Genomic DNA, 14631 nt, shown 5'->3' with positions numbered 1-14631 from the left:
TCGGGTTAACAAAGTACTCACAGGATGTCTTGCGAAAAACTGTGTTTGTCATGAATTTGAAAAACCTCTCGGCATAAAAACTTGGTCTGTGCACAGACACGGTGTCCTGAAACAAAAATTATTAAACGCATACATAAACAGTAGTGGCATACTTACATCTAATGACACGAAAAAAATCTTTAAAAAGCTGCGCTATTTAAAGGGGAACTGTTACTTCCCCAGATTTTTGAGAGTTTGTTAAATATTCCATTTGTTATACAAATGTCTTGATTGATTTAATTTCAAATACAGCTAAAGGCAATAAATCACACTGATATTTAACAGACGTTACAGAAATCCCATCATAACACGAACGAATTAAAATAAAAAAAATTTCAATGAAGATATTTGGGGGATTTAGTGCTTCTCATAGAAACACTGAATGCATTGCCTTTTGCGCCGAGCTACAGATCAAAACGAGTGAGGAAATTAACAAAATGTCACTTTTATAAAGCGAGACTGAAGGGTCACTCTGTTAACCCTTTAAAGTTTTCTAGTGCTTTAAAGGGCTTGCGCGTTTCGCGGAACCAATGTATTTCCAAATGAAAAATAAATAAATAATTCTATATTATAATAAATATATGTAAAAAGAGGCATTTTCGGGACTCACCCCATCGTGTACCAGTGCTTTCCACGTGTGCTCCAGCTTCTTAATAAGCCTGGAAAAACAACCAAAAAAAAAAACCCAACTATTTCAATGCAATGCCAACAAATGGGTTTAACTTGATACCTCGCTCTCGCTGCATGTTTTTTTTGGGTTTTTTTAATACAAAAACGCAAAACATAATTGCAATTTATTTTCAGCCGGTCTACCTATTCCAACAGTATGAGAAGCAAGGTTGGAAACACACAGCTGATGATAGTAAATATCTACTACATTCTATGAGAGTGTACAGCACATACGGACACTAACCTGATTCTATTGGATATAGAAATGAAGTAGTTGTGTTAGTAATATGAACCCGCTTTATGTACTCACATTAAAATGATAAGCAGATACTTTAAATGTATGAATTGGTGAGCAGGGCTTATCACAGGGCTCATTACATACTTGGAGAATTTTGGCACCCGTTTTAAACAGGTTACCTCATCCTGCTTCTAGTGTATTTGGGAAACCATTCCCCTACAACCTTCCCATCTTCAAGTGTTGAAATTCCTTCAGGCTGGTCTGGATTAACACCTTAGTACTCTCAAAGTCCAATCCTCAGCTCTGTCAGCCATTTGCAATCTGACCCCCTCATTGCAAGGTTCTCCAAAGTGAACATGCGAATCAGGCCCCTCACCCGGAACTCGGCTCCCCCTTTAGGATTTGCCCTTTGTCTTAAATACCCTGACCGACCCTCCTTGTGCTCCATTAGAAGACATATTCATTCTAATATTAACCTACAAATTGCTCTTCCTGGCGGCCTTCTCAATGGCAAAACCCATCTGGGACTTGCAAAGGAGAGGCTCCTTCCTCTTCAACCTTAAGGCATTGAATTTCTGTGGTGACCTCAGAGGCTTATCGTCAAAATCAACTGACTTCTCTTGAAAAAATTGAAGGTTCCTTCCACAAGAACCTTATGTACATCTTGGAATAACTGGACATAGGTGCCTCCTCATGACATTTGTTATGGCAGCCACCTGGTCTTCCCCAGTGACGTTTATCGAGCATTACAAGCTGGACCTGGTCTCTCCATCTTCTTCCTTTGGCAGTGGAGTTCTTACCTCTGTTGCTCACTCTAATAAAGTTTGATAGCGCTTTCATCCAAAATACTTTTCCCCCTATTTGGTGCGTTTGAGTATTAACCATAAGTGATGCTGCCATGGTTAGCCAGGAATAATAAAAATGTATTCCATACTTACCATAATTTTATTTTCCTGGCTTTTATCCCATCTTTTCCAATTCTTGGCTTTTCAACAGACTACTGTATGGAAGGAGGAGGGACCGTTTATGCAAGCAGTCTCTTATTAAATTTCAGTATTGCCTGTCTTTCTCTGGCTGGGGGCTGGAGCTACCCATAAGTGACGCTGCCAGGAATAAATAGCCAGGAAAAAGAAATTGCAGCAAGTGTGGCATACATTTTCATTATGAAAAATAGGTAATAAATAAATAAATCAATCAATCAGTGTTCTTTCACTGGGTTAGCCATGCTTACATGGCACTTATTCCAAACAACGAAAAAAAAAGCTCAGGAGAGAGAATGGAGTCGGTCAGTTACATTTATGGGTTATTAACAAAAAAGTCAAACAAACGACGTAAAAGGACGCCAATGGTAGAGGTGAAGCCATGTTGACACATTAAGATTGATGCATGGAGAGCTATAGTGGCATTCACGGAATGCTTAGAAACGTGTATTTTACCTGTACGACTGCAGGATGTCAATAATTCCGATGTACAACAGCAAACGCTCTCCTCTCCCATTCACGGCTGGAATTCCACCCATCCTGATAGAGACAAAAACAGGTGTAAATCCGGAATTTTCAGTTTTTATGGTCCTTTAGTTGTTTAATGCTATGAAAAAAAGAAATAGGTTATGAAAATATATGTATTAAAGGGACACTATAGCATTAGGAATACAAATGTGAATTCCTAACATTATAGTGCAATATTAAAGGCTTAGATGCCCTGCACCATAAGGAGTATTATAAAAAAAAAAAAAAACACATTGGATTGTCTCCACACTCCTTTTCTGCCTAAAAGGCTGAGATCGTCAAGAATGATAATCTCAGTCAATACAATGCTTCCCACAGGAAAGCATTAAAAGGTTAGTGTGTGTCCGTGGCAAAACGCTGTCTTGTGCCAATCAGACAGACAGTCTCTATAAGACCTGTTGATTGAAATAGAGATTCCGAGCAGCTCTTAATGAGCGGATTCATCCTATTTTAATTTATCTTTTTGTTTGGACAATTCTGGGGCTGTGACATCTCTACGATCCTGAGCACTGTTAAAGACCATTTAAGTATATATGTATATGATATGCACAAGATGCTAGGGATTCCTACCCCCAAATCTCATTTAGCTGTTTAGGCATCTTTGTACATATGGTTACATATTTCATTACTATGCTTTTCTTTATGATTTAATATGGGTCTCTATATACCTTTTGCCTTAAAAATCAAGATTTGCTTCTTGCACTGGATATAAATTTATGGCATTTAAAGGTACATCTCCATTTTTGAATTGCATTGTAATCTAACAGCTCTTTAGCTATCTCCAGGTATCCTCACATAAAAAGTGATATGTACTTAGAATATACTTAAAGATGCACTAGATACTATTGAAAAATTCGTTTTATGCACTGGATATAAGTTTATAGCGTTCAAAGGTATATCTCTATACTGCACTGCAGTCTACAGCCTTTAAGCTATCTCCAGGTTTATACTCCCTGCAATTGCACCTGCTTTTCTCACATAATAAGGGATATTTAATCTGGAATATACTTTAACATGTACTAGGTACTATTGTATTTGCATTTTGCAATTCTGGGTGCACATATTGTAGCCTCTACTAGTTGATACAAAATATAACCGGATGTTTTAACAACTGTTGCTGCATACTCTGTACCCTTGGTCTCTTTGACACAACTATTCTAGTGGAGTATTCGGCATATGTTTGAAGCCACACTTATATCTCCATAGTTTATGTGTTCATTACAGTAAAGCCAGGCGTAGCTATGACCCTTACCCCACTAGGTCCTCATTTTTAAACTTACACTTGTACATATAACACATTTTTTGCTTTCTTTTCCTCAAGAGGGATTATTAAAGAGTTTTTTTGTTTTGGCTCACTGCATGCAAAGACTCCCTTCAGTGGGTACCTGCAGTACAAGCCTTTTTGTAACATAAGGATATAAGGTCTATTTGTAGGGCAATCCGTTTTCGAGTTGCCGACCAGTAGCCCTATTTCTTTCGAAATAGAGATTCCCTCTGCTATTTCGATCGAAGCGCCTCTAATAACGGTCAGAGTGACAACCACTAGAGGGATTTAAAGCATGCACTGTAAATAACAGCGTCACTGTAGAATGCCAATGTTTTATACTGCTGGGTTAAAACTACAGGGACATTGCACCCAGACCACTTCTTAAAATTCAAGCTCCAAGAGAATTATGCTTTCTTGCGATTGAAATAGATACAGTGTCTCTAAATTAGGAAACATGCCTGCGTGAGAACACTTAAAGATAAAGAAAGGGAAAAAGTATCCCAAAACAAGGAAGAGGGTAAAGAAAAGCATAAGAGAAGATACAAGAGAAAGTTAAAGAACACCTCAGTAGGCAGACTCCTTGATGCAACTCTGCTCTGTCCCTGGGAGATCCTTAGTAGTGAAGATACTCAGGAAGGTCTAGGGCAGGGTTTAGGCAACCTTCAGCACTCCAGATGTTGTGGACTACATCTCCCATAATGCTCTTACACCCATACTGCTGGCAAAGCATCATGGGAGGTGTAGTCCAAAACATCTGGAGTGCCGAGGGTTGTCTATGCCTGGTCTAGGGTGAATTTAATACGTCTCATAGGGAAGTTCTGTGATGCTACAGCACATGCACAACAATTGCCGTGCTTCTCTCGATGGAATGTTTTTGATAGAGAATATAGATTACAGAATACAGTACTTTGCTTCGAGAACAAGCGATCAAAATGAGTGAGCAAATGTTTTGGTTTTTTTTATTGAACTTTTATAAAGCAAGACTGAGGGGACACTGTGAACCCCCTTAAAGTTTCTTGTGCCTTAAGGGTTTAGAGTGTTCATTAAACCAATGTATTTTCAAAACAGAGTATGAAAGAAAACATTTTTTGGGGATTTTAATAGCTTAAATCAAATGACCTTGCCAACCACACTATTCCAGGTAATAAGACCCACTTTTAAAATCATCTCTTTGTAAAAAAAAGTAGTTTGGATCACTTGGGTAAGAAACACAAAACTCTCTATATCCATCTCAAGCTGAAGATTTAACAAAGTGATACACAGTAAAAGTCTAGGCACAAACCTTTTACTAAATTATAGTCTTCCTCCCTTATATCAATGTTATCGACCTCTAATGATACATAATATTGTGCCAATCCTCAAGCCCTACTCTTTCCAATCACAACAGAGTATGCTAGGTGGGTGTAACTCACGTATCGTCGGTGTCTATTGATTCCCCACGAGCTGCTCCTCCTTGAATGGACTCCATTGCAGTGGAATACAGTGCTTTTTGTGCAACAGGACGCTTTTCATCGGTTTGGCACTGAGCCCCCTCCGTCTGACGTTCCCGCTCTTGTAGTTCCATGTTGTGGACTCCCAGTAACAGACTATAATCCATAATTTTGAAACTTTCTAGAACCTAACCAAAGAAGAAAAACTCAAATCAATGTTCTATTTAGAATATCACCGACAATCTGGCTTTCTGGTTATTTAGACCTGCTAAATAAATATAAAATATGCTTAACCCCTTAAGGACCAAACTTCTGGAATAAAATGGAATTATGACGTGTCAGACATGTCATGTGTCCTTAAGGGGTTAAAGGGACACTATAGTCACCCAAACAAATTCTATCTTTATAAAGCATTTATAGTGTATAGATCATGCCCCTGCAGTCTCTCTGCTCAATTCTCTGCCATATAGGAGTTAAATTAACTTTTGTTTCTGCTAATGCAGCTCAAGCCACACATCCCCTTTCAGTGACTCCTACAGATGTTAAAGGACCACTCTAGGCACCCAGACCACTTCAGCTTAATGAGGTGGTTTGGGTGCCAGGTCCCTCTAGGATTAACCCTTTTTTTTAATAAACATAGCAGTTTCAGAGAAACTGCTATGTTTATACTGAGGGTTAATCCAGCCTCCAAAACCTCTAGTGGCTGTCTTATTGACAGCCGCTAGAGGCGCTTGCGTGATTCTCACTGTGAAAATCACAGTGAGAGCACGCAAGCGTCCATAGGAAAGCATTGTAAATGCTTTCCTATGCGACCGGCTGAATGCGCGCGCGGCTCCTGCCGCGCATGCGCATTCAGCCGATGACGTCGCAAGGAAGAAGGAGGAGGAGGAGGAAAGCTTCCCGCCCGGCGCTGGAATAAGAGGTAAGTTTAACCCCTTCCTCTCTCCAGAGCCCGGCGGGAGGGGGTCCCTGAGGGTGGGGGCACCCTCAGGGCACTATAGTGCCAGAAAAACTATAGTGGTCCTTTAACTTGCTTTAAAAGTTTTCATCCTCTGTAAATTGAACTTTAATACTGAAGGCTCTTGCAGGGTCTAGCAAACTATCAACAAAGCAGGAGATAAGAAATTCTATACTAAACAGAATTTGCAATAAATGATGTGTAAACATTAGATGACTCTTTACAGGAAGTGTTTAGGAAGGCTGTGTAAGTCACATGCAAGGAGGTGTGACAATGGCTGTATAAACAAAGTGATTTATCTCCTAAATGGCAGAGAATTGAACAGTGAGACTGCAGGGACATAATCTATAAAGCAAAACTGCTTCATTAAGCTAAAGTTGTTTCGGTGACTATAGTGTTCCTTTAATTATATTATGCAAAACATGTAACACTACTAAAGTACACTAGAACCTATTGATATACATGAACAAAAATTACCAAAACAGGGACAAAGGGATCAATGATCTCACGGGTGAAACATCCCTTCTCCAGCAAAGAGTATACAACAATTGGCTGCTGAAAACAGCCATTTGTGTAATTTAATAATTATAATACACAAAATTGTAGTAAATCTTCTCTCATGTTAACATATATTTTCCTTCAAAAAAACAACATGGTCATTTAAAAAAAGATGATAAAATTGTAAAGATTTAAGCACCAGAACGCATAGTTAAAGGGACACTATAGTCACCTGAACACCTTTAGCTTAATGAAGCAGTTTTGGTGTATAGAACATGCCCCTGCAGCCTCACTGCTAAATCCTCTGCCATTTAGGAGTTAAATCCCTTTGTTTATGAACCCTAGTCACACCTCCCTGCATGTGACTTGCACAGCCTTCCATAAACACTTCCTGTAAAGAGAGCCCTATTTAGGTTTTCTTTATTGCACATTCTGTTTACTTAAGATTTTCTTATCCCCTGCTATGTTAATAGCTTGCTAGACCCTGCAAGAGCCTCCTGTATGTGATTAGAGTTCAATTTAGAGATTGAGATACAATTATTTAAGGTAAATTACATCTGTTTGAAAGTGAAACCAGTTTTTGTTTTCTTGCAGGCTCTGTCAATCATAGCCAGGGGAGGTGTGGCTAGGGCTGCATAAACAGAAACAAAGTGATTTAACTCCTAAATGACAGTGAATTGAGCAGTGAAATTGCAGGGGAATGATCTATACACTAAAACTGCTTTATTTAGCTAAAGTAATTTAGGTGACTATAGTGTTCCTTTAATAATGTAAATATGTTTTATCCTGTGGAATTGCAATATAGTCTTCTTTGATTTGAAAAACCACACAAATAAACTTACATTGTTCTGTGTCGTGCAAAACTAGACGTTTTATAATACAGTTATAACCTTAGTGCTCACCTGCTTGTTTAGGTTATAGAGCCGCTCATGTTAAGAAGTTAGTTTACTTGTTTTCTCCCCTTCTATCCAGTGCTGTCCCATTTTTCCCACGAAAAAAACTGCCTTTCCTTTTCTGCGATCATACTGATGCATGATCTATGTCCAATCAATGCTTCTACCAGAGAAGTATTGAAACCCTATGATGCACGACCAGCAATTACCATTCTAAGCCGGTTGGATGCTTGTCATAGCGAGGCAACTGAATCCAATGCTTCCTTTTGAGAAGCATTTAGCTAATTATTGCAAACCTTCATAAGCGGTCTATCTGAAAGTTACTAGAGGGATTCTGACTGACAAATGTGAACACAGCCATTTCTAGCAAAAAGCAATGTTTATATTTGCCAGACTGCGGGACCAAATCCACAACATTAAGTTGTTGTGGTCATAGCGCTTACAGTTTTCCTTTACGTTTTGTTACACACTTTACTTAAAATAGCCAACACGGCATAGTTTGCTAATGTTAGATAAACATGCCATTTAAAGCTGGTCATGTAATCAGATTTTCTAAGTGGCCAGTTGTGATAAGGTAAACCCTTGCCATTTGCCAGCACATGTTAGTAAAGGAATGAGTTTGTATCTTGCAAACTGGAGCTATGAAGCAAACCACCCATGCATTCTTAGACAAGAAAAGAGCTTTTGTGCTAAAACCGATCTTATATAGCATAGTAATTATAGCACATAGTGAATGTTATTAGTAGATGGCAGGGCACCGTCACAAATGAGAGGTCTGCCTACTTCCCCCAATAATGACAGATTGGAATGCTACTTTTTTAAATGGAAAATTAAAAAGCTGAAAACTGCAATTCCTCAGAACAATACACATTTTTAACGGGTACGTGTTACCTTAAGTGTGAAAAACACTTGCTTCCAGAATTTGTTTTTGACGCTGTTTCTTGTTCGTAATAACAAGGATTTCTTGTTTTTGCTTGGATAGAGATGTGGGATGGGGGAGAAGGGAAAAAGACCCACCACAAACATGTTTTTGGAAGGCCTCTCACCAAACAGTCTCTCTGCAGGGTTTTGACCAGAGCACTGAAGGTATCAGTGTCCAAGAGCAGGCCCTCGGGAGCATCCTGCATGAAGTCTAGGTCCTTGTAGGTAGGGCTGCGTTTCTCCCGTTCCTTTTTCGATGCTCGCCGCTTATAGGTAGAGCCCTTCAGGTCATACTTGAAGTGCATGCGAACTACACGCGGCAGGATGTTGTTCATGACGACCACACGGATATTCTTCCCACCAGACTGTACACAGTACAGGCCATAAAACTTGGGTAATAGTGTCCTCGGGTTCTGGTTTAGGTTCTGTAGGTTAAAAGGTGGTTGGAGAAAAGAGTAGGAAAATGACATATTTTAATAACCTCAAAACGCTTAGGCAGCTGAGGATCATTTGGATCAGCAATATGGTGCCAATTTAATACTTTGTGTTTGTTTTTTCTTTAAACCTAAAGTTAACTATACAATAATATGCAGGAGACGCTATATAATACTTAGGGAAGGTATTAAATATATATTTCTATATGTTACTTTGAAGGGTTGAGAGGGATCCCCTTCTTAGAATTGCTGCCTTATTTTCCACTATTTTGTTATTAAAGGGACACTCCAGGCACCCAGACCACTTCTGCTCATTGGAGTGGTCTGGGTGCCAACTCCCACTACTCCTAACCATGCAAGTGTAATTATTGCAGTTTTTTATAAACTGCAATAATTACATTGCAGGGTTAACTCCACCTCTAGTGGAGCATTAGGTCTCCTCGGCTGGTGGACGGGATCAGTCTCGCCCACCGGCCGACGGAATCACAGGGAGGAGGAGGCAGCGACGAGGGACATCACCGCTGCCTCAGGTAAGTGACTGACGGGGTTTTCACCCCTTCAGTAACTGGGGATTGGTGGGTGGGAGGGAGAGGGAACCTGCAGTGCCAGGAAAAACGGATTGTTTTCTTGGCACTGGAGTTTCCCTTTAAGCGCTGACCCAATTGTGTGTTTTTATCAATAAATATAAATAAAAGCAAGGGACAGAGTATGATTATGAAGATACAAGCATAAGTAAAACCCAAAAGTAAAAGGACAGAGTCGCTTTAAAGAGTTACTCCAAGCACTGATTCCACTTCGGTGGTTTGAATTAGACATGGTGCAAACAGTCTGTATATGCGGCATCTCAGTAGAAAGAAACTTGCAAAGGGGACCAAAAAATAATGTGAATAAATAAAATTAACTTTTTTTAAAAATGCTACTTAAACTTTGAGGTTAGCGCTTGGATTGTGCAAAAACAACAAAAGTCACTGTTCCAGTTAAATACAAACTCAGTTTCTGGGACAATTCTGCAGCAAGTTAAAACATTTGCAAAAAAAAAAAAAAGGTATGTTGTCACTTCATAGAAACCAGTTCTGGCACCTTTTCATTGCGACATATAGAAACATTGCTTGCCAGGATTTGTACCTCTGGTAAATTCTGTTACTCACACACATACAAAGATAAACATAACTTTAAAACGCATTGAGAAACCAGTAATAGAAATAAATAAAATCACACACTATACAGCAGGAAGTGTAATATTGCGAAGCGATAGATACACTTCAACTATTTAAAGTTCTGTATTGTACTGTAGGTTCTGCAAATAGGGGAACAGGGTTAAAAAAAAAAAAATACCATGTAATATCCAGGGAGCAGTTTCTGAAGAAATTCAGCCTCCTTGTGCATCACAGTTTTAATGATAAACTCGTCATCCCTAGTGACATAAAAGACAGATCCACTGGCCCCGGGATTGGATAACTCAATTAGTGGTTCGTTGCACAGAGAGTACTATTGAAACAGAAAGAAGAAAAAGAAAAAGAAAAAAATTGTCACAAAGATTAAAAGAAAACATGAAAACGGGTCATCAAAGCACTGAAATCAATACTGACCAGATAGTCATCTGGACGAATCCCAAAGAGTTCACGGAAATATCGGAAAGCCACAGGGGCGTAGGTCTTAAAACGAAAGTCTGGATAATGATGTGCTGGGGTTAAATTACTGCCCTCACTGTTTAAAAACAAAAAAATGAGACAGGAGAAAATATTATTATGGTCGGGAAAAGGGAGAGATGGGACTGTACTGACAGTACGTGGTCCCCATGTCATTTGTCACTCACCTAGGAAAAAATATACTCTCCACTACATAGAAATCTTGCATAAGGACATCCCGTTCTGGTTTGGAACTTAGGTTGCCAACGGTATATCCAATTCCCAACTGAATAGCGCCTTGTAAGGTGGATGATGTTGTCTGGGCAAGAGGAGACAGTCAAAATTGATGCATGGAAGAGGAATGGAAGTAAAATATCTAGTTTACTGGCAGATGTCAGAGACCAAAATAGCATAAAAAAAATTTAAAAAAATTAAAGTAACACTTATCCAACAAAACTGATAAAGGAGATTAATTTAATATCTACAAATCAACAGCAAAGAATTAAAAGATAAAGTATGCGATCTTCCTCTGACTATTTAGATCAAATCTCAAAATGCACGAACCTTGTTTTTTGAATGTTTTTTCTGTTTTGTTTTATTTTAAATACAGTCTAATTATTAATTCAATTTATTCTAAGACCAAAATAGCTTAAAGGGACACTATAGTCACCTGAACAACTACAGCTTAATGTATTTGTTCAGGTGAGATCTATAGCTCCCTGCAGGCAATCTAATGTAAACACTGTATTTTCAGAGAAAATACAGTGTTTACATTGATTGATAGGAATACCTCCAGTGGCCGTCACTCAGACGTCCACCAGAGGGACTTCCTATCATGCAGGGCCCTAAAAAGGCCCTGTACACGTCAGACGTATTGAAATACGTCTGACGTGTGCAGGAGAGAGAAGGCTCTGTGTGCGCGCCTTCTCTCTCCAGCCTGTCAGAGAGGAGAGGGGGCGGGCAAAAACCGCGAGCTGAGCGGTCAGTCAACTCAGCTCGCGGCCGCGCACATGCGCACCGCGCATGTGCGGTGAAGTCGCGCATGCGCACAAGGGAGCAATGACGCTTCTCTCAGAGAAGCGTCCTATTGGGCCCTGCGATTTTGTCATTTTGACGAAAAAGGGGGTGCGGCATGGCTGGGAGCTCGGCGCTGGAACGGAGGTAAGTTTTTAATATAAAAAAGCATCGAAAATGATTTTTTATATTTGAAAGTACATATAAAAGCAAGAAGGAAGGCTGTGAATCCTGTGCAAAGTATGCTGGTGACAGACAATGGCAGCAACCCCTCCTCCACATGTCGCTCATGTCATCCCCACAGCCCATCCTTCCCTGATATCATTTCCCTTGCCAGCTACAGCACTGCAAGAGTTACTCTAACAAAAGCCATTGTTTTGGGGCTCTAAATAATATTGTCCCGCAACAGCCCTCACCACACTGGCAGTACGTGGCAGGTCTAAAAACAATAAGGTGAGGAGGACATAGCCCCCCCCCCCAAAATAAATGAATAAATAAATAAATAAATAAATAAATCTTCACCCCGCAAAGACTCTGTGCAGACTGAGTTTATAGAGGCTTTTGCACGCCATGGAATTTGATCACTTTCCCCACCCTGCAAGCTCAGTCTGCACGCCGCCGTCGTAGGGTGAAGATGGGTTTGTTTTTTTGTCCGAGGGGATTTTCGACATCGGTCCTTCTTTTATCTTAACAGTTGACGTAAGATGGAGTTTCATATGCCCTTTTTTTGGGAATGAGGAAAAGAAGTTAGAAGTAAAAATAAATCATCTAATGGTAAGCAAGAAATTTTAATTTTACATTTATTTAGTGTATTGGCTCTCCTCCCACCATTGTTATGGTGAGGGGGTAGGTAAAGTATTTTGTTTGGGAGGGGGTTATAAGTTTGATTTTTATCAGCCCCCACCACTACCAATGGGTGGGGAAATGACAATTTTTTTTAGATGCCCCACCACTGCCAATGGGTGGCGGTTAGGGGGGAAAAGAATCGGTCCACCCCCCTTTATTATTCAGAGCATCGACAGGCCGCCAATGGGTGGGGGCAATAGGCCCATCCCACTTTATTATATTTAGAGCCCCCACCACAGCCAATGGGTGGGGGTTCGTGGGGAAAATAGGTTTACTTCCCTTTATTATTTAGATCCCCCACCTGCTAGCTAGTGTCCCCCTCCATTTAAATTTAATACTACTATTTGCGGGGCCATTTATTAATGGTTTAGCTTCCCCACAAGGGATGCGAGGGGAACCTGTGCCATGGACCCCTTTATTGAATTAGAAACTGGACAGCAATAACTGCCCAGTCGCCAGTCTTTTTTATGACAGTGAGCAATGGCTGCTCGCTGTTTAGTAGACATGCAGCCATTAGTTTGTTTAGTATACATGCAAAACGGCAGGTAGGGCCGGTGGGAGGATTTAACCACCCGTATACTAATATGGGAATCATATTGACCCCCGTAGGCCTCGGAAAAATGTCCAACTAGCGATTTGCTCTTAATTTCATTTGTCCAAAAACTAATGCCCAAGCCTATTGATTATTGTGCCTGGAGTCCACTGTCCCTCCACCAATGTTAACCCCTTAAGGACCAAACTTCTGGAATAAAAGGGAATCATGACATGTCACGTGTCCTTAAGGGGTTAAATACGAACACTCTAAGCCAGTCACAAGTAAACAATTCTGTTGACCACATACACAGCTATAACAATGTAAAACATAATATAAAAAAAAATAAAAAAATCACTAGACAGAAATAAAATACGAGAATAGACACAAATCAATTTAAATCTAAACTTGTTCTTCAGGTAATATGCAAAATAAGTCATTTATAACAACTAATATGAATTGTGAATGAGACATTAAAAGAAATGCTCTGTGCACCTTAACCACATCATAGCATTATCTATAATAATAATAAAAAAAATATATATATATTTATATATATATATATTTTTTTTAATTTAAATCAAGCGTGTAACTTCCCTTTGAATACTGTATATGTGGACATGTGACCCTCGACACATTTTCAAGATTTTGATTTACAGTCCTTGTGTTCATCTAACTTGTTTGTCTTCTCATTTATGTATGTTTGTCGTCTCATGTGTTTTTTGCATAAGCATACATACATTTAATTATAGTTGCACACACGCACAAACTTCCTCAATCTCTCATCCTAAACATAAAATGTAACAATCCTCCCACACTGTGTGTTTTCAACGTATAGAGATGTGTATCATCTGCACTGTAGTTGTAATCCCTGAATCTAAATTCCGGTTTGACTTGTGCAATTAACCTTATTTATTTTGATGTTTTTTACATAAAAAGGAGAACCTCGTGAAAGAAGAATGTTACAAGTTTCACAAAACCAGCTATTGCAATATACATGCCTACACCAACAGATTATAATACTTGTGAGTTAACTCACGCAGCCACCATGAAGAAAAAAAAAAAACTATTTCATTTTCAGTCAGAGCTTACAGAATAGTGTGTTTAATTTTGAAGTTTGCAGTTTTGTTTTTATCTCCTGCTAACTGAACTTTAATCATTCACATGATGCTGTCGCAGCCTCCAACAGTCTATTAACAGAGGAGGAGACAAGAAATAAGGGAAGCAGGACAAGTTTAGGAAGGCTATGTAAGTCAGATGCAGGGAGGTGTGACTAGGGCTGTATAAACAAAGTGATGTAACTCCTAAATGGCAGAGAATTGAGCAGTAACACCACAGGGGCATGATCTAAACATAAAAAATATTTAATTAAGCTAAAGTTTTTTTGGTGCCTATAGTGTCCCTTTAAATGGTCATTTCATCCACATTAATAAAACAGTAGTATGTTTTTCAGAGTAAATGACTAACCTTCTTATAAGTGGTTTCTCCAGAAGCATCGACACCACGGTGTCCTATTTTCTTACCAGTTCCTGGTTGCCCAGATAGGGAGGTGACCTGAGAGGAATAAAGCACCAAGGGGAGAAAGTTCGTAGTGACCCATACGAATCATTCTATCAAATAAATTTTGAGATTAATGTACATAGTGAAAGTGCTCACCTCCGCTTTCTTTTCCAACGGATCTGTGGAGAGAAAAGTGTGAACTATAAATCGAGAATACAGATAATAAGGGCAGTAAAGCTACCATTTATAGGAAAAG

At 39.4% G+C, this 14631-nt stretch overlaps 1 protein-coding gene across 6 annotated transcripts in view; it reads right to left on the bottom strand.

Moving 5' to 3' along the window:
* Positions 1-14631, bottom strand: part of PIP5K1C (phosphatidylinositol-4-phosphate 5-kinase type 1 gamma) — a 43457-nt gene that overhangs the window by 23983 nt on the left and 4843 nt on the right. For all 6 annotated transcript variants that reach the window (XR_010090907.1, XM_063455949.1, XM_063455951.1 and 3 more), the window contains exons 2-11: positions 14532-14554; positions 14343-14429; positions 10672-10802; positions 10445-10562; positions 10191-10343; positions 8547-8846; positions 5134-5339; positions 2383-2466; positions 650-698; positions 22-106 (exon numbers count right to left, since the gene is read on the bottom strand). Coding sequence is in view for 5 of the 6 variants with exons in the window: in XM_063455949.1 (XP_063312019.1) it covers positions 22-106; positions 650-698; positions 2383-2466; positions 5134-5339; positions 8547-8846; positions 10191-10343; positions 10445-10562; positions 10672-10802; positions 14343-14429; positions 14532-14554 (1236 nt within the window). In the remaining variant the exon portion in view is untranslated. The remainder of the gene's footprint in view (positions 1-21; positions 107-649; positions 699-2382; positions 2467-5133; positions 5340-8546; positions 8847-10190; positions 10344-10444; positions 10563-10671; positions 10803-14342; positions 14430-14531; positions 14555-14631) is intronic.

Source organism: Pelobates fuscus, chromosome 5, assembly GCF_036172605.1.
Source record: "Pelobates fuscus isolate aPelFus1 chromosome 5, aPelFus1.pri, whole genome shotgun sequence".
NCBI classification, from domain to species: Eukaryota; Metazoa; Chordata; class Amphibia; order Anura; family Pelobatidae; genus Pelobates; species Pelobates fuscus.
This window is presented reverse-complemented; position numbering and strand designations above follow the sequence as displayed.